At 47.1% G+C, this 20,864-nt stretch overlaps 1 protein-coding gene and 1 pseudogene across 7 annotated transcripts in view; one reads left to right on the top strand and one right to left on the bottom strand.

Annotated features, from left to right (window-relative positions):
* BAG6 (BAG cochaperone 6) overlaps positions 1-20,864 on the bottom strand; it is a 1,121,496-nt gene that overhangs the window by 1,042,680 nt on the left and 57,952 nt on the right. For all 7 annotated transcript variants that reach the window (XM_069635087.1, XM_069635085.1, XM_069635088.1 and 4 more), the window contains 2 exons: positions 12,867-12,971; positions 10,920-11,037 (listed from right to left, as the gene is read on the bottom strand). In XM_069635087.1, coding sequence (XP_069491188.1) covers positions 10,920-11,037; positions 12,867-12,944 — 196 coding nt within the window. In that variant the 5' untranslated portion in view covers positions 12,945-12,971. The remainder of the gene's footprint in view (positions 1-10,919; positions 11,038-12,866; positions 12,972-20,864) is intronic.
* LOC138522123 (small ribosomal subunit protein uS5-like) lies at positions 6,105-6,823 on the top strand (annotated as a pseudogene).

Raw genomic sequence — 20,864 nt, 5'->3', positions numbered from 1 at the left:
TCCTGTGGGACGGTAGGATAAGCAGTCTTGACATCGGTAGAAGATGCTGCCTGTACCACCAGACTTTCTGGGGATGGGTGTTTTGACAAAAACTCTGGGTCTGTAGAGGATACCCTGTATTTTGTAGACAGTTTATTTACTGCCGGGACGACATCTGGGGTTTCCCAGTTCATCATAATCTTCCTCTGAAGAGCTTTATGAAAAGGCACCACAGGATCCTCCTGTGGGCCTTTGTCAAGAATATCCGTGAGGTCATCTTGTTGGAAAGATTGTGAAGGTGCAGACCACCCCATAAACTCTGTGATCCTGGCCATTAAGGCTCTATAGGGGGTTTCAGCATGCTCCCCCGGGTCTGGACTGTAAGGAATCATGAAGATCCTTTAACCTGCATTCTTCAGAGCAAAATTCCTCTCTAATTGGGGTTACAGGTCCCTGCATCTCAAATGTGTCTTCCTGTTCAGACAATTCACCCTCTTCCATAATTGAGGACATAGTTCTCAATTGTTCTGAACTCATAAAGGGTGTAAACCCCATTTCCAAGGCAGAGGGTGCCGAACTTCTCATAATCGGCCTCGAAAACGTAGATGTCGTCGACGCCGAAGGCTTCGAGCGTGGCGTCGAAAACAAAGGCGGAGGCCTCGATGACCTCGACTGAATTTGGATTCTGCTCAACAATCTCAAAGCCATCGAGGACCTGGGTATAGTCACTGGGTGTGTCGTAACCGTGACTTTTCTTGGCGTTGACGCCAGTGTCGAAGCTGGCGTCGAGTCGACAAACCCGTGTGTCGAAGGTCCCTTCGACAACGGCGTCGAAGACACCGACCTCGGCGTCGACAGAACCTTCGTCGACAGAACCTTCGAGGAAGGTTTGGAGGTCATAGTCCTACTCGAGGGTTCGAGACGCGCTCGAGAGGTTTCCTTCGCCGGGTACTGCGACTCGCGGCGTTTTTTGACCTTCGGGTCTTTCGACCAGAGCATCGCTCTCGGCAGTCTTCGAGGGGGGTCGAGGCTGCTTTCTCGAAGACGATCATATTTTTGCGGAATTCCTCCCATTCAGCCCGTGAACTATGTTTCGTGGGGCAAGGGATTCTCTTTGGCGAAACAGAGGAAGAGGAAGACGGAGAAGGGGATCTTCGACGTCTCCTCTTCGAGTGCTTCGATCTCTAGGAGTGATGGGACCCACTCAGAGACCTAGAGCGCGAATGGTGACGAGGAGGCGAATGTCTCGACTTCGTCGACGAAGAAGAAGCTTTAAAAGTCTTAACTTTCTCCAGCTTCCCCCTACGCTCCTTCAGGGCCTTAGCTGTCATGGACATACAGTCCTCGCACTCCGAACAATGGTGTTCAGCTCCCAAACACCACAGACAAACTGAGGGTCAGTCAGCGACATCTTTTTCCCACAATCTCTGCATTTTTTGAAGCCGGATCGAGGAGTTGTCGGTTCCGACGAAGAAGCCATCGAGTACGGATCGAATAACTCGAGGTAAATAGGTTTAACCTGACAAAACTGGGCAACGGTATTCCGAGGCACTGAGTAAGCGCGGAAAAACGGAACTGAGCAACGGACGCTGCGCGCGGACTTTATAGGCAGGATGACGTTGACGTCGATACGGCGGCTGTCGAGGGACATCGACTCTGAGGACGTCGTCGCGCAGCGCCCTCTAGAGAGAAAACATTTTCCGAGGCCAGCAGAGCTGGAAGGAGATATCTAAGATGAGGAATACATCGGAGGACACAATCCCTTCGAAATATATTTCATGGATGGGTCAGCATCAATAAACCCAGAGACAGGGGAAAAACACGTTGGAATGGCGGTAGTGCGCATGGAAGATGAATTTGAGACAATTGTGCAAAAGCGCCTCCCATCCCATTATTCAGCACAGGCAGCAGAATTAACTGCCCTGATTGAAGCCCTGCGCACAGCCAAAGGCTGTGTGGTGACAATATACTCAGACTCGGCATATGCAACTACCACGGTGCACTCAGGATTGTCACAGTGGCGTAGACGAGGATTCAGGAGGGCAGACGGTTCTCCAGTACAGCATGCAACATTGTTGAATGAGCTGATAGATGCATTAGCAGTACCATCGGTAGTGGCAGTGGTGAAGTGCCAAGCCCATACCAACAACACAGATGCAATTTTATTGGGAAACGCGGCAGCAAGGAGGCCTCGTATTTCAATGTGACACCAACACTCGAATGCATCACAAAAGCAACCACCACAGATCCACAAGAGGAAGCATACCATAATACTCCAATAGCGAAAATAATAGATTTGCAAAGAAGAGCGTTCCAAGAGGAGCAAGAACTGTGGAGCAAACGGGGATGTAAACAATCAGCCACAGATCTCATTTGGAGGCAAGAGACAACAGGAAAGGTTGTAATGCCCATAGAATTATTAGAAATAGCATTCCAACAGCTGCATTTCCCCGGCCATGTAGCAAAACACATTGCCGCAGACATCCAGGAACACTGGTTCGTCCCCAATTTGCAAGAGCACCTGTCAAAATTCATTGTAGAATGTATAACATGCCAAACATAATTCAGGAATGACATTAAGGACACTGCGTGGCACTTTGCCCCGACCAACAGGACCATTTAGAGAGCTCCAAATAGACTATGCTGATATGGGAAAGCGGTGTAACGGAGCAAGATATTTGATTGTGGTGGTGTTCCCCTTTTCAAGGTGGGTGGAAGCAGGCCCATGTCCCCACCCAGACGCGAAATGTGCAGCTAAGTTCCTTGTGCGGGAGGTGTTTTCACGATGGGGAATATGTGATGTGATTAGATCAGACAACGGTACGCACTTTGTAAATTACCTCTTTAAGGAAGTGACCTCACTCTTGGGGGTAAAACACAAATTATGCTCAATTTATCCAATGGCGAATGGGGTGGTAGAAAAGATCAACGGATTATTAAAGAGTACATTGTCTAAGTTGTGTAACACATTAAAGAAAAATTGGGTGTATTGCTTGCCCCTACCACTGTTCCAACTCAGGACGCAACCATGTAAAGACGACCATCTAAGCCCCCACGAAATTGTAACTGGGAGGAGAATGCACACGCCAGTATCCCCGATTAGAAGAGCATCGGATGGACACAGTGCTGGGGGAAGAGTTCAAGGAATACCTAACCCAGCTAGTACGCAGCATAGCGCGACAAATAGCACCGCCTTTTACTGAAAATGTGATGACTGATACTACCACACCGGCCACAGATAGTTCAAGCGGGCCACTGATGCCGGGGGCATGTGTATGTCCGCTGCTTTGTGAGAAGGTGGAATTCACCCAGGTTTCATTGTCCCTACGAGGTCATTTATAGTACACCCACCGCAGTGAAGGTAAATGGATTGAAGTATTGGGTGCACTTATCCGATGTGAGGAGGGCACACAATAGTACAATCCCCAGGAGGAGCAAGACAGTGTAACGCTCCCCTGATTCTCGTAGAGGCGCCGGTCTTGACTGGGCGTATACCGTATCTTCAAAGGTGATGTGCAACACACAGCTGGCTCTTTGGGCTGGACCTCTGTGCACTGTATGTCTGACTTGAAGGGTAAGATGTCTGCAGATAGAAAATATGGAATTAAGGAACTGGGTTATTGAATGTCTCTCTTCTTCCCTTTCTCTTCTCCTGTAGAACCCCAAAGGTTAACGCTCTCACCTTAGGTAAGTGAACGCCGTGCTCTCCATCTGCCTCGGGGCAGGGTGCTGTAACCAGTTTCTTCACTGGATAAGGGGAGAAGGCCTCTTGACTTCAGAGGACTGCTGTCCGTCGTTTACTGCACGAACGGTAAGTTTCGAGTAATTCTAATGTCTTTAAAGTCTTTAGTAATGATGTTTCTTGTTTTGCAGGGTTCCGGCGATGGCGGATGACGGGCTGAAGTGGGTTGAAGATGGAGCCCGTGTGATGAATAGAAGCACCTGGAAGCACGTAAGTAAGCGCTTGCTGCCTGCTTCACGATGCGCTCTAACTGTCTTTTTATTTTGCAGGTACAAGTTCGGAGCGGCTGCAGGGTGCCGGAATACCCACTGAGTTAGATGTGGAAAGGAGTAATGGCACGTGAGTATTAAAGTTCCCCAATGTCTTTAAACGCACCTTGTTTTGTCTTTCAGATGCGGGATGCAGCGCCGAAGGCCTCCGGAGCGTGCAAAGAGTTGGTAAGCTTTTGTCTTTCAGATGCCGGAATGCAGTGTGAAGACCTCCGGAGCGCACGAAGAGTAGGTAAGCCTTTGTCTTTCAGATGCCGGAATGCACCGCGAGGCGTTGGTGACAGCCGATGGACCAGGTAAGTGAAGAGCTGTCACTGAAGACCGTAATGCTAACCTGTTCTTTCTGGTCTTTATAGGTGTTGCTGAAGACTGGATTCAGGATGGTAAGCCTTTTTCCTTAGGCCCAGGATCAGATGCAGAAGACACGATGAGCGTTCTGCTGCAGAGGATGCAGAATAACGCAAAGCAAGATTCATCCATCGGGTGTGGTTTAAATAGCCTCCTGTAGTGCTTAGGTGTCTCCTTCCACAGCCACGCCTAGGTAAGAAAAGAGTTCCTGCTTTCCAGAAGAGTTCCAGTGTTCTGAATCTAGGGAGTGGCTCCTGCCCCACCCAACAGGAAAAGTAGTTCCAAACAGAAGAGGATCAGAGGCTCAACTGGCAGGCAAGTAAGCAGCATGGTCTGCTGCAGGTAAGTCCACCCAAGCATTATGAGCCCGGCGCTTCCAGCGCTGGGACTGGGCATATTTATGAGCCTGGTGCCACTGGCGCCAGGACTGGGTCCAAAAGGTCCCAATTGGGACTGGTTGGCACTCGGAACCTGGGTTATGGATCTGCTTCCAAGGGAGTTGGGAAAACCCTGACCTTTTGGAAGCAGAGATCATGACAGACAGCACCACTGGGACAACAAATGATGTTGAAAGCAAATAAGAAAAGTGTCAGTAAAAGAATATGCAGAGATAAACGTGATTTGTATTTTGTTCTGCACAACTTATCTCCTCCTTCCTTCTTTTCTGTCTCTTCCCCCCTCTCTTTAATTGGCCAACATATTGTCTAAACACCTCACCTATCTCTCCCACCTTCGTCCGATTATTATCTCTATAGCAAAATTACATGAGCAATAGAGTAACAGAACAAGCCTGACTGAAAATGATGATTAAACGTGAAGTTGAACAAGAATGTAAATATAGGTATATATTGTGGCGACTTAAATTTATATCGCCCCTCCAGGTGAACAATGGCCCAACGACCTACGTTCGGAGAGAGCAAATTAATGCTAGATAGTGATAGGGTCGCCATTAGGGCTAAAAGGTTCAGTGATGTTGAATGCGTTTTGAAATGTGCTGCAATTTTGATGTCAGTAATGTTTTTTGCAGCTTGGTACTATACCCTTTTATCTCTTGTTAATGACATGCAAAGGGGGGAAGCAGGGCTAACATGATAAGAGAGGGATTGCAAATGATATGGACTGGGGTGAAGACTATGTCAGGAGTCGCATGAAATTAATGTCAACAAAACAGATGGAATGCAACCCTCAGAATACATCACTGTGGGATCAAAAAGTGTGTCAGTGTTACATTTCGATGTAAATATGAGTAATGCTTATGGATATAACGAATATGATGGAGATTATCATTGGACAAATGATTTAATTAACACTAGTATTAATGCACAGACAACCATACACCCTACCTCACACAATATTGCTGCTACTGATGATGATGATACATATGCCATAGTCAATAGTAATGATACAACCTGGGCTAGGATGTTTTCAATACATTACAAAAGGGTGAAAAACAATAACATGGAAGGGAGGAGGAGAAAAAGGGAGCGGGAGGGAAAAGATATGACATCTATCACGACCTGGGGTTAGATGAAATAGAAGATCCTTGCCACCCTGATCAATCAAATAAATGGTATTCTGCCACGGCGAAGCAAGCAACAAATGAAAGCTGCTACGTCTGTTCACTCATCCCACATGCATCAGGAACACCGAAATGTTAGTACCACAGGAAGTGCCCGTGTCGGAGGCCCAATGTTTAATTCATCTGGTTTTATGCAGAATAAAGAGCACATTCCAGGCGCACACCATCACATTGAAAAAGCTAGAGAATGAGAAAACATGCACAAAAAATAAAGTCTCTCGAGGAGATCTCTCTTTACCCTCCCAATGAAGGAGTCGGAGATAATTGATTTCTTCCTGGCTGCCTCTCTAAAGGATGAGGTACTCAAGATCCTGCCTGTCCAGAAACAGACCAGGGCCGGGCAACGTACCAGGTTTAAGGCTTTTGTTGCCATTGGGGACTATAACGCCCATGTTGGGCTTGGGGTAACATGCTCCAAGGAGGTGGCAACTGCTATTCTTGGCGCCATCATTCTGGCAAAGTTGTCCATTGTGCCAGTGAGGTGACTGGGTTAACAAAATTGGCAAGCCCCACATTGTGCCTTGCAAGGTGACTGGTCGCTGTGGTTCAGTTCTTGTGCGTCGGATTCCTGCACCCCGTGGTACTGGCATTGTGTCGGCACCTGTTCCCAAGAAACTATTGATGATGGCTGGTATTGACGACTGTTACACTTCAGCAAGGGGCTGCACGGCCACACTGAGCAATTTCGCCAAGGCCACTTTTGATGCCATCTCAAAGACCTACAGCTACTTGACCCCAGATCTTTGGAAGGAGACAGTTTTCACCAAGTCTCCATACCAGGAGTACACTGACCACTTGGCTAAGACCCACACCAGAGTGTCTGTGCAGATCAGCCAGGCAGCAGCTGTTCCCGGTGCTACCCCAACATGACCTGTTTATGCCAGAAAATAAAAATGGTTAAACAAAAAAAAATAAAAAATGCACATGCAGACACCAAGGAGTAATTTGCCTCGAGGAACCATTTGTTATCAAGGGGACACGATATGCAGAAAATAAATGGCACGAAGAAACAATCCAATGCATAGCCGAAGCGCTTCGAGGCCTACCAAATGACACTTTCCAATGGATAAAAGAGGTATGTGACCCCATCTGGTAGCAAAGCTAACGTGGGTCACAGCATTAGAAAAACCTATCAAAATACAAAAAGTGCCACATGAACTGTTTCCGTGGGGAAGGGAAAGTGAACATGGAGGAACCAAGGAGATGTAACAAAACGGTAATCATACCCGACATGAAAAAAGGCACAACTGCACTAATGGACATGTATTGGGTTTGCGGCAAACAAGCTTACCTGCACCTCCCCGCATCATAGAAAGGAACTTGTGCTCTAGCCACCCTCCACACAGCCCTGATGCTAATACCAGAGAGCCACATCCAAGGGTCAGCAGAGCAATCGGCTGGCATATCGGCAGCAGGGCAATCGGCTGAACCATCGAAAGCGCCCCAACTAACGCTAACAAAAGGTCCAACATATGAACGATTGTCAGAATATGAACTAAAGAAAAGATTGACACGAAGTAAAAGATCCTCCAATTACATCTGGAAATGTGTGGGAGCGAGGGGCCAATGGGCCCCTCTCTACCATCACTTCTCAGTACAAAACTTAGACCAAGTGCCTCTAGTGGTGGGTACGCCACTCGCCCTTATGCAATACTAACTTTTGGTTACATTCGCGTAGATGGGACCACCGAGCAGGACACAGGGCATCCATTTTTTGTACCCCTTTTCGACTCCATCTTGGTAACCAGGCCTCACTGCGATAGTACAAAATGCATCTCCCCTTTTGCCCGCCGCTGTAGCTCGGAGCACATGGCCCCCACCCTCGTCCCCATCCAACTGGAAAACTCTGCAGCACCATTCTCACCCTGAGGCCGGAGCTGCTTGCAATGTAACACATCCCTTTTCCTCTGAGAACACTGTCCCGCATGTGAACCAACATGAGCCAAGCACATAGCTTGTTCATCTCCACAAAAGTGTCCTTGCCCTCTTACCCTCGCCAGTTAAAACGTATTGCCATTCTAACCCTGTGCCCTTGCAAGGCATCCCTTTCATGTGCCAGACTGCCAACCATGCTATGAAGCCCACCCAACAGACCCCCAACTAACATTGGACCCCTGTTGCAGTATATCGTACCTAATACTAACAAGTGCCACATACCTGCGATTCTTGTGAGACTAACCCTATAGTTCAATGACAGTATTACAGTGGTCAAGGCCCTTAAACCTGTGACCTGTATAACCCAAATGTGTAGACGATATAAACCCTTGAGCGATTTGTATAACGACGTGATACACTACTGAGAGTCTTTTGATCAACTATTATTTAGTGCATGCATTACTCAGAATGTATTTTCTTAGCCTAGATGGTGACCACCGTGTTTCACAGCGACCTGACCTTCATCCATCCGGAGCACAAATGTCTGTCGTCAATCCTCCTGCCAGCCAAGTACCCAACCCTGAGGAAGAGATGATGCCCACACCCAAGACACCACCACGGCTGACAAATCCTGGTCCAACGTAGAATCATGTGTGAAAGATGTAGATGTACTATATAAATGTGTTGCAACCTTGATGTGGTCAGAGCGCTAGAACTAGATTAACTTTTCCTTGAACTCTCGCAGCCTGCTCTTTTGTGCCTTATTCCCTGCCCAGGGAGTGTCTGGTTTATTCATTACACACGTGTGAGTCAGGGAGGGTGGAGGGGGTGGTCGCTGGGTTTGTCTTGTGATAAGGCAATAAACCTCCAAGTTCCTAGGATGCACTCAGAAAAGCGACATAGCCCGGGAGTGAGCTAGTCAGTCCACTGTTGGTCCAGGGACACTTCCAAAGGCATGCATCCTCAAACAAGGGGCGAGTCTGGTTGTTCAGACCTGCCCAGGGGTTTAAGTACAGACAAGGGTCTTCTTGGGATCAGTGAGAGGCGCAGGGCTTCACCGGAGGAGATGTGGTTAGCTGCAGGAGTAGCCAGGCGGTCAGCTGCCTTCTGCTGTACGTAGGGGTCTGGACTGCAATGAGGTTCAGTGGAATGGATGCAGGAGTCTTCCTTTTATAAAAGATCTAGACTGGAGGCTCGCCCAGGTCTACCAACAGTAAGGATCTGCACCATTCAAAATGGCAGTGGCCATCTAATCATGGGATAGCCACAGGCCACATATTCTACCCAGAAACAGCCATTCAAGAACCAGGATGTGGGTTTGGACCAGACAGTCCCAGCCCCCAAGTCAGGCCACACACAGACCACCCCTTAGCCCATGAAGGCATCACCTTTCACTGGGTAGGGGAATTCCATAGAAGGAAAGTTCGGCCCGAGTGGCCAGGAAGACGTCCAAAGAAAAATAGGTCCAACAAGACAGAGACCTCATGTAACAGCCATCTTCTTCTTGGTAGCCATTTGCAGTAAATGCAAGTGCATGGGTTAAGATGAATCGCCAAAATCTATCCTGGGTAGATTTCAGGAGGCCAGAAAAATGTTCTTGCGGCTGCTTTTCTCTGTCAATTTCTAGGGGACACTTTTTTGCTTTGCCTTCTACTTTACTTCTTGTCTTTTTGCTCTTTATGGGGATACTGATCAGTCCCTAAGACTATCAGTACTGAGAGACTGTCTTTGTGAAATTCTTACATTGTTGCAGTTGCACCCTTGACCTTCAAGTGACGTGCATTTAGGATACTTTGTAGCCTTATAACTTTTTGTAGTGGCTTTCTGGTTACATTTACAGAGATTTGTCTTCAGTGTCTTAATCTTTTCATGCGTGCACTTTGCATTTACCTCAAATGGCTAAATGGCTACTAAAGGTGGCAATCACCCCAAAAATTGGAGTGCCACGATGGTTTTGGCCGTCCTTTGGCCATATTTTTCTTTAGCCTTCTCCCTAACCACTTGGGTCCAGAAATGCCATATGGGTAGCCCTTTCCCAGGGAAAGCTGCTGATCAGCAAAGGGAAGTTTGTGGGTGGGACTGTCTGGTCCCAGTTCACATCATGGTACATCTGTTGCTGGGCAGATGTCGTGGCAGTGGCTATCCATGATTGCATAGCCACTGCCAGTTTGAATGTGCATATGCTTAACATTGGTGGACTAGGGAGAGCTACCATTCTGAATCTCTAATAAAAGCAGGCCTCCTGCAGTCATCCGTAGAGCAGTGCTGGGGCCAAGTACTCTAAGAAGAAGGGCAGCCTGCTGACGACCACAGGGTGACCCATGCAACGGACCAGCTCCAGTGAAGTCGCAGTAAAGGCCTGCTCCTCTGTACTAATCTCAAGACATCACATTTTGCTTCAACCCCTGCCAGAGGATTTGTGCCTTCTGAACTGCCCTGTGACCAAATGGTGGATTGACTAGCTCTCCCCCGGGCCACCTCGCAGCAGCAGGCATGGATTAGAGTGCATCCTTGGAACTTGAAGGATCGATAACTTATTACAAGACACCTGCCCCCTGCCCCCTGCCCCCTGCATTTTCAGCCTTCTTGCATCAAAGGTAGCAGTGCAAGGCCTGCTCCTTTTGACCCTTGAAGATTTCCCGTCGCTGCCTGATCGTGGAGGTGTCCTGCTTGGCAGAAGTCTTCATCTTTTCTTCAAAGGTGTTCAGCTTGAAGGTGACTGGAAATGAGATTCAAGCACTAAATTGTGCCTGGAAGGGATATTACAGGTGCTCAGACAAAGCCACTGACTGCACGGGCATGCATTTCGGATAACACGCGTCAGGATACATATTGTCAGACAGATCAAGAACTATGTGCGTGGCTCTTAAAATGCATTTATGTTCCTCCATGTGCACCTAAAGAATGCTCAATACGGGGACCTTGGCAACCGATCAGCCCAGACATCCATAATGGCCGAAAAAGGGCCCCCTCTACGAACATATTGTAGAGCAGTTATAGAAACGTATGGCAGTGTGGTCAGGAAAACATTTCCACTCTTCCACAAAGCACAGTGGAATGCAGAGTTAAATGTACAAATCCCATCACCAGTCTTAAAGTAGCCATTGAGTCCCACTGCCCAACTCACTGTAGTCCTTCAGCTTCTTGTCATCCTGTAGCACCCGGCCCTGGTAAATTAGTCTTTGCTTTTCAGATGGGATGCCGACAGAGATGGCAATGTGCTCCTTGAAGTCCTTCACTGTGATCTGGATGTGGAGATAGAATATCCATTTTACCAAACAAAAATCAAACATTGAAGGCAAACTGAAGATCACTTGTAACCTGCATATTTTAAGTGACTGCAGAATTTGCACAGAATAATCTATGACCTAAAAACTACAGCACAATGGGATTAGAACACATAAGACCATAAGAAAACAAATACCTGACTGAAAGACGCTCCGCTCCCTATGTGACCAACAAAGTATTACCCGCAACACTTACTCTGCCAGCACGGATCCCCAAAATGCATACTGCTTTAGGGTGGTTTCATCTGGCACAGATACCAAGACGCTGTGCATGGCAGGCTGCACTAAGACAGCTCTGCTGGAATCTTCACTCAGTACACATGATATAGCCGGCTCCATGGGGCAGACCCTCCCCAATGTAGCCCGCGTCCATTGACCCCATGCTGCAAGGTTCGAAATGGCTGGGAGATATGCAGCTAAAGGCTAGATAAGACTGGTCAGTTTGACACCAACAGCTTCTAGGAGCTGCTTTTGGAAACCCTCCCCCCACCCCCAAGTCAATGTGTACCACCATAATACAACCATCTGAGTTCATGCTGTGTCTGGAAATTTAAAAAAAACAGTGCACTAAGGAAACAAAACAAGGTTTCATATGTACTGGACAATGTCAATTTGCATCTCATGTGAAAGTGTGACCTGGGGTGTGCTGATAGCTCCCCATTCTACAGAAGCAAGTGGAAAAAGTGGACAAGGTGGCAGCAGTATCAGCAAGAGAAAAATGTAAATGGGAGTAGCAGAATTATAGAAGTAAAGGGAAAATGAAAGCAGCAAAATAGACTGACTGGAATTAAATTTAAATAAGATAAAAAGTATAGAGGAAATAAACATGAGAAATATAAACCAGCATGGCAAGAGGAAGCAACTAATAGCAATAGAATAAAAGATCAACGCAGCACTAGAAGGGTGGTGATGCAGCGGTCGAAATTAAGATTTCATGAGCAGGACCCAAAACTAGCTTCCGGGTATCACCCACCACAGAGACAGCAGGAGCAACCCCTAAAGAACTAAAAACATAGCATGCCACAAATCTGTTACGCGAGATGAAAACTATGTCCATGAGGTCTCCAATTGTTCTTTATACACGTTGCTACATACTGAAAGTTAATACCACATACGTATGTTTGCATGGAGCCAATTTGCCTCAGGAGCCAAAAGTAGCTGCTGGTGTTAAACTATCCAGGCTCTACTGGTCTAGCAAGAGCTAAATAGCTCCCAGTTCCTGGCAATTTCAATTTCAATTTCGGCATGTGCATTTCCGGGTGCATACCAGTCTAAGGAAAAAAGCAAGTTCCACCTTTTTGGGTACTGCAGATTGGCCATTCTGATATATGCATCTCAACATTCAATTTTGATTAAAACATAGCATTTATTTCAATCTCTGCATTTCTTGTAATCTACTTGTGTGCTTATTCTTTTATTTTTAAATCATCCATGAAACTGACATGAGTCAAGGGTCTATGGTTGCACCAGGTGATTAAATCTGAACTAGAAATGGAAGGCTCATATTGCCTTAACAGAACTGACAATATTGCAGCGCCTTGAGGTCGGCAAAATGCTTTGCAAAACAGGTTATTCCAGGTTTAGTATCTACTGCATTTCACAGCAAATGGTTTAGCCTCTCCATCCTGAGGATCATTTTGCAGCTCTTATGAACAGTGTACCAAGCATCTACATTCATATAAACTTGGCAAGGTTTACAAAGTAGGTGTACAGTTTTGAAGCCAAGTCCCCAACACCCAAAAAGGAAACTCTGCAGAAACCAATAGGGGAAAAAAAAGAAGGAGTACCTCTGCATCCACAGTAAAGCTCCTGGTCTGAGAGTCTAGTGTCTTCACAGTGACTTCAAGGTTTTCAGACTCCGCCATGGTGCTTCAGGTCTTGCTGGTTCCTTTCTGGAAAGGGTAATCGTTCATATAATGAAATCAAGAGGCAAAGCATTGTTCACTGGCATACAAGAGTAGAATAGCGTCATTCCAAACCTACAGTTTTACGCTCAATACCTATAGGTGCCATTGCATTGCCAGACAAGTGAGCCAGGACTACACAGGCGGGCTAGTGATATGGCACACATGCTTTCACTGCAGAGGGGGAGGGTGGGAGCAGGTTAACCCAGGCAAGAACAAGGACTTTTCACAGAAAACTCATTCCACATTCAGAGCTTGCACATTTGGCTGGCATTCCAAGTAGGGTGCCAAAGTGCCATGAGTACCAAAATGCACTATGCAATTTGTGACATGCTCCTCAAGTTCCATAATGCAAAAAACAAGGCTGGATGTCACAGACTGACAAATGGAAAAAGCAAATGCAAAGAAAATGCAGGAGATTAAAACTTTGACGAGTGGCATCAAGTATGTTGGCACTTAAGAAAACTGAAAGGAAGCACGGGATGCATGCCAAACCAAAAGAAACTGATGGTAAAGTAATTTCCAAATTCTTGTGGGCTTATCAGTTGTGCCACATAGCAGCTCATACCAGGTAATGCCCCTTTGTCATGGGCTAAGACAGCAGCTTACACAAATCTAATTCAGGGTGTGCAGAGTTTCAGGTCTCCCAAAAGAGAACTACAAAGTAGCAAGCAGGTAAGCAGGATAGAAGTGTGGCTCAAACAGAATCAAGTGGAGCAGCTGCTCAGAGGGGATTGCGGCATGGGCAGGCCCATGCAAAGATCGGGTAGCCCGAGCAGCCCCTGCATGGCTCACTGCAAATGTTTTTTGGCCTCATGAATAGGTTCAAGGACACCTACAAACAGTGCTGAGATGTGTACATAGAGCCTACCGGTTATGTCACAAAAACACGTATTGAATTCCGGTTAGGGCACATTACTGTCTTTTGGGGGTGCTGCAGTTCCATTTTATTGGATGCCCAAACTGATTTTTCTAGATTTCAGACAAGTGTTGTGGTCAAAGGGACCTCTGAAGTACCCTGCAACCCTTTCATATGCTGTCCCGTGGTAGCCCATATGACTCACTGTTGGCTTAACCTCACTACAATGAAAACAGGGTCCTCATCACCCTGCACTTGTGTGGTGGTGTAGTAGGCTGATAGTTGTAATTTAAAGTTGTAGTTTCATTTTGGTTTCACCAGAAAAGCAGCAGTTTTACCACAGTGTGCTACTAATGCACCAGTATGGTAGCCATTAGGGTACAATGATTTTTTTTAAACCCTAATACCAGGAATTTTCTTTTGGGCCATCCCTTGGTTTATAGCATCTTTTGGCTACTCTGGACAACGTTTCTGGGCTGTTCATCCCGGTTGTCCTCACTAGATGGGCCAGATACCCTGTGCTGGACTATTTCAACCAGTGTCTACCCATTTTGGCATCTAAAGAAAGGTAGGTAACCTCCATCGTCAAGAAGGGTTTTGCGACACCAACTGCAGCGCCTCTGCTCTTCATGTGGGCAGCCTTTGCTCACCTCAATGTTTTCCCCTGGTTAGACTATTTTTTGCTAGCTGGTTGTTGCCTTCACCCTCCGAGCTATATGGATCCACCTGGTCAAGTTCCTACACTTTCCTGGTTTCTGCACAGTCCTTGCTTCCGCTCCTGGATGATTGGTCGCCCTCATATTGACACCCCACCATAGACTCCATACCCTGGGACTGACTACTGTCTCCCAGGGCATGTAAAGTCACCATTGGCTTTACTAGTCCCAAATTATTTACAGAAACCGGTACAAACCATCATATTGTGGGCCTACTGGTCAGGGCAATTCGATTGCCCCGGGGTCTGTTAGTCGAGGGGGCACGTCTCCGTCCCCCCGATCGAGTTTTGGCTGGTGGCAGTGGATACTACTTTTTATATTCGACCGCGAATATATCCCTATGGGATTTTCCCATTGTTCGAGGCTACCAACTTTATTTAATTCTCATAGCCTCGAACATACCGCCGGTTTATTTAACATTAATTCGCCGGTTGGTATTTTTTGCCAGGACTCGATTCTAAAATGGCGTTTGTGTTCTCTTCTGTGACTCCAAGTCAAGCCCTTTGTTCCACTTTTTGGTGGCCCTCTCCACAGAAGCCTACAAAAGTAGTGCCACTCTGTCTGGGTACCACAGGGGGTGTGGGAGGGGGTTTAGGCACCCTGGACTGAGTTACCTGGGTAACTCAAGTCGCACTCTTGTGTGATTGGCCCAAGTAGTGAGCCGGCCGGCTCACCACTTAGCATGTTTGATTGACAGCTAGGCTGGGTGAATGGGGGTGTGCTGCATAAAAGCAGGGCTTGGGGGACTGGAACTTCAGAAGTCGCCACAGGACCTGAGAATCTGACGAGGGGAGAAGCTGAGCTGACCTACCACGACGACACCACCAGTGGAGCCCTGCGGAACCGCTTCCCGACGACAGAGAAGATCTCTCGGCTGGAGAGGCTTCTTCCCCTGACTGGTGGGCACAACCAGTTTACCTTCTCTTCGCATCCCAGGCCGTCTTGTGGTCGAATTGCCTGTGCCAAGCACCCCGGCAACCGAATAGCCACTTACCACTGGACCGCGAATAAAAGGACTGCTCCTTTTACCTGAGAACTCCGTGGCTGGTTTCTTCCCTGGCAGTGCAACGGACTCCTGTCTTCCTCCCCGACGAGATCCTCTCTTCCCCCGGACGAAGCACTGACTTGCATCTGCTGCCGGGAACAACTGCCCCCGCTGGAGTATTCTCAAACCACTTACCGTGTCCACCAGGCCTCCCTTTCTAAAGATTGCTACAAGATAATAATCCCTTAACCTTCTGGACTGGCCTGGCCGCCTTGACCTTCTAACTGGTCCCTTTAGTTTGGTCCAACACTTTTTTGAACCTTTGCAAGACTCTTGTGCACTTCAACCGTGTGACCTTGGACACATTCCGTTCTGATCCTCTTAAGTGGATCCGGCCTTCTGAACTCTAACTTCACGGTTTTACTTGCCTTTCCCTCGTGTTGTTCTTATGAAAGTGTTGGGATCTGTTTTATTATAGTCTGCTTTTCTCTCCCTTTTAAAACAACTTATTAGAGTGCCATCTGCGTTAAGCGCTCACCGCTGTCTGAAAATAAGTGGGGCTTTACTTAAGACTTGTCTAAAATTCTTCTAAGGGAGTGTATATCTTTTAGTGACCGTGTTTTTGAATTGCTTACTATTAGTGCCTGTGTTTTTCTAGATGTGGTTTTAAATAAATAATTATATCTTTTACACCAAGCTCTGGTCAGTGTTTACTTGTTCTACGGTGTTCTTTTGACCTATTGTGAATACTCTGTATACTGCCTAACTCTTCTTGAGGGAAGTCCGACTGCTCAGCCACAGCTACCAAGGGGATCTGTGTGGTACAGACTGTTACCAAGTAGGTTTACTGACAAACACCTGTAGTCTTAAATCTTTTGCAGTGGTCCAAGAGGGAACTGCACAGGTTTCTGCCTAACAGACCCCATAGCCATTAAGCACACAAAAAGTCAAAGACATAACTCAAATCATGCCTAAGAGTGGGAGGAAAAGAGTCTCACTCTTAGCAGGAGAAAAAAACAAACCCCAAAAATCCAGCAAAGTTGCTGGGGGAACTCACTAGGTTTGGGAAATTAGCCTTCTAAGAGAATTCTCCCCAACATGCAGTAGTTATTTATTAAAACTAGTTTACCAACAACAAACAAACATTACATCACAATAAAATGAAATGAACACCCAATGAATATATTAAGGAGCTTTAACTAAATAGGAAGCAACCAAAGGGACTTCAAAGTATATACCTAATTTAACACTCGCCAGAGCTATTGACCAAATAAAACTAGTACAGGATTATGCTTCTGCAGAAATAAGCCGATGCCATAGTCCCAACAGATTGTAATTGTACATTTACTTCTACACAAGTGAAGTGCTTCAAGGCGGGCAGGGAACAAGGCAATACAGTCATTCCCAGGCCTTGAAGATTCAGAATGATCTACCATACTAGGCCAGAGGCATTTCTATTAGTGTAAGTGCGCAACAGAGTGGGAGGGGCAAGGGGGGGGCGGCGGGACAGACGTACAGAATAAGCTACTGTACTAGGCCTGGCGACATTTCAGATTGATGGTTGTTGGTCATCTAATGCGCCTATGCAGGAGTATTTCAGGCACAACCAAAATAGGGGAGGGAGAGAGGACAGGCCAGGCAAACTTGCTAGGGCTAGAAGTGCAAGGGAGTGGGACAGTGCGCCCAGTCCAGCAGGGGCCTGGGTGAAGAGTGTAGAGCGGTTGCCCCTCTCATGGAACGTATTCCGAGTGCAGTAGTGCCAAGCAGCATGCAAAGGCCCAGAGGCAAGTGCAGGACTGGCATGGGAGCATGGGAACATGGGACCTGGAGGCTCAGGAGGTGCACCAGGCGATCAGTCAGCGAGCCAGCAGGTTGGGGAAGAGATGAGGGAAGCAGGAGAGAACAGAAAGTAAGTTAGTGAGGGAGATAGAAAGAATAAGATAAGAGGAAGGTCTTGGAGTTTCCAGAACTTAAGGTCAGCTCAAAACAGAGGCAGGGAGGCTGTTCCAGAGGGAGGCACCTGCAAAGGATAAGGATCTAACCCCAAATCAGCTTGGAAAAACGGCTCTCCCGCAGAGAGTTGGAGGAAGCCGAGCGGAAGGCTCTAGAACGAGAGCATTAAGGAAGAGCGTTGCAGATTGTATAGTATAGTCTGGAGAGCGGCAGGTTTCAGACCGCTGGTCGGCCATAATCTCTCATCCAGAACAGGAATGCAAGACTTGTCCTTGGCCTCAAGCCCAGGGACCGTATCTCTCCAGGACTGAAATCTCTGCACTGGCTCCCAGTGGCTGCGAGGATTAAGTTCAAAACCCTTAGCATTGTCCACAAGGCCTTCTGGGGTCAATATACCTTCAACTCTCTCTTCCTAAATATCTTCCTTCTCGAGCTCTTCGCTCATCTGCCTTCAACTCCCTCAGGGTCAGCCGTTTCTCCAAGCAACGAGTTGGGGGTAGATCTCTCTCCGTGGCAGGGGCCTCCCTCTGGAACAGCCTTCCTGCCTCCCTGAAACTTGAGGAACCATCTCCGGTTCCGGAAGCACCTCAAAACCTTCCTCTTTGCTTCTGCTTTCTCTCCCCCCTCTGCCCTGCTAAATTCCTGACTGAAACTGCACTGCATCTGCAACTGGGCCACTCTCACTGATCTCGGTGCCTGGCCCAGCCACTCTCCCCTTGCACTGCCTCCCTTGGCAACCACTGCACTGCGGGACTGTCTCTGTATCCCTACAGCCCCCCTCCCCAGCACTTGTCTGCACTTACCCTGCACTTGCCACCAGCTGGCCCTTATTATTTATCCTGTTATTCTACTACCCCCGTACTGCACTTTCCCCTCCCTCTCTGCCCATGCACTTGCGCAATCTGAATGACACCTGGCCTAGTAAGATCGTTGTCTGTCTTCCCTTTGTACCCCCCCCCCCCCCGCCTCGTCGCGCCTTGAAAACATTTGTGTATAGGTGCGTTACAAATGTCATTTCATATCATAGTTTCAAAAAGGTGACTAGCCAATAAGCCCCCCCACCAATCCTTATAGAAAAGGAGCATATAAAAAGCAAACTCACCTGCATCTCAATAAGGAGGTCAAGACCCCTCCGCTTCAGGAAAAAGCTCCTCCCAACCACCTAGGTCCGCACATCCTCACTCCCAACCCTACCTGACCTGTGTGGGTGATCTGTACCTCCGCTGGTTGCTTGTTGATCCCTTGCTGCCGTCCCTGCCACCCCATTGTCCATGTATGCTTTCCTCACTGTATACTGCCAACTAAGATTTGTAAAGCGATATGTGCCTTCCCGAAGCTAGGTCCACGCTCGATACCAACTAGTGTAGAAGACGGTGAATGCGGGCCAAAGTGCAGGTTTTCATTAACACAGTAGGACCACTATATCGAAAGGCAACAACTCCCTCTAGCAGTGACAACATGTGGTGCTATGACTGCATCAGACACACCTAGAGGGACAAACATACATCTGGCCTTTTATTATATTGTTAGATTACGGCCTGCCATTGACGGAACCTTCATTTTGGTAGCATTAGCCACTAAATCACACTTTACACAAAATAAGATTGAAAACTCTTTAAAGTCAGGTCAAAGCTTGTTACATTCTGACCTTCAAAACTGCATTGACCAACCGACCACAACCAAGAACGTTGGAAGCACCATCGAGCGGCAACTGAAGACTCACGACAGGCAGTGTTATACTTACCAATCTCCTCTCCCCCCCTCCTTTCCTGCTCCTCCAGCATAACCAAAACCACTATACACGACTAGGCACTAGCCACACTACACAGACACACTGAGAACTAATCCAATGTTCACATCCAACTCCTTTTCACATAGGTCATAAATCCTTTGACAGTACACAAATGCACACAAACACGTAAATGTATCAAACCGAGACTTGATACAACCAGTGTGCATAACCACATTACCCACCCAAATATACTGTTAGGCAAGAATTGATTTAGTAACCCTGTGGGAGACTACACCAGCCTTGTCCTCTTGGTATTAGGTAACCCACCTATTGGTATAGGTCTGTACTACACAAGTTGGGAGTTACACTGAGCAGCCAGGCTCATCTCAAGAGGGGTGAATGTGAGCTGTAGCATCGAAATCCACAAATACAAGTATCCAAATAACACTTACAAGGTTTTCTAGTAAAATATGTATTTAACAGTCAGCTTTAAATTAGCATTCTTTAAAAAGGGCAATGTGCAACAAGATATACTTCAAAATACTTCCTCAAAATCAAAGCAAGCAGATACTCTTTAGAGATGCTTCATACACACTTCCTACACCCTGAGGTGACTTCACTATGACAGTATTGGCATTTATATATCAATTTTGTAAAAATCTTTCCTTTTTGCCAACCTCAGGTTAGAGAAAGTAAAAGTTAACCGGTCCTCAGGGCATGTCAGCACTTATCTTCCAATGAAGTCTAGATAAAAACCTTTCCCAGCAAAAACCAATGTATCACCTATGAGGGACAGTAAGAATCAAAGTCAATGGAATAGAAGAGTCTGCAGGAAGCCAGGACAGCCAAAGTCAATTTGAAACAAAGTCTAAGGAGCCGAGGCACTTCAATAGCAAAAAGGCTTCCACAAAGTTAGATGTTTGCTGTAGAAAATCACTGTTGGGCACAAGCTGTTACACTTTTGAAAGTTTGAGCGGAAATCAACTCTAGAAAGTCAACTGAGAAAAGCAAGCTACAGACAAAGAGGTAGGTACCCCTTAGTCAACACAGTGCCTTAGGTTAGATGATCATCCAGCTGGCTTACGTCTTGGTTACAGTGTTGCAGATCCTGTGTTCCTGGGCCTCAGTAGTGGGGACAAGAGGGAGGACGTCTGGAGACTCCTGCACAGCAGTTCGGCGGCAGCTATGGGCCCTTTTCAATTCAGCGGCACTCGACGGTTTCAGCGCACGGTTATCAGCGCCAACACAGAACTTGGACACCAGTTGGGCTTCATTCACTCCTCGAGTCCAGCATTCCGGTGAGATAAATCTAGCTTGGGTTGTCCTGCTTCAGGTCAGTCCTTAGGTACTTCCTGGAGCTTTTGTCCGGCTTACAGACGTTGCACTCTACTACAGATTTCTCGACCCCTGGCACTCTGTTCCAGCAGCAGTGAAGTACATCCAGTAGGGTCCGGTCTTCCAGCAAAGTTAGTCTCTGGGTTAATTGGTCACAGTAACCAAAGGGAAGAAATCTTCCTTTCTGGAAATTCTCTTGTTGATTAGAGAAAAAAAAAAAGTTTCAGCACAGCAGCAGGGCAGTTCATGGTCCAGGAGGATGCAGCAAGCTTCTCTTCACGATTCCTTCGTCAGATGTTTC

The sequence above is a fragment of the Ambystoma mexicanum genome, chromosome 13 (assembly GCF_040938575.1).
Source record: "Ambystoma mexicanum isolate Mex_15411 chromosome 13, UKY_AmexF1_1, whole genome shotgun sequence".
NCBI lineage: Eukaryota > Metazoa > Chordata > Amphibia > Caudata > Ambystomatidae > Ambystoma > Ambystoma mexicanum.
Note: the sequence above shows the minus strand (reverse complement) of the source record. Positions and strands in the feature narration are given on the sequence as shown.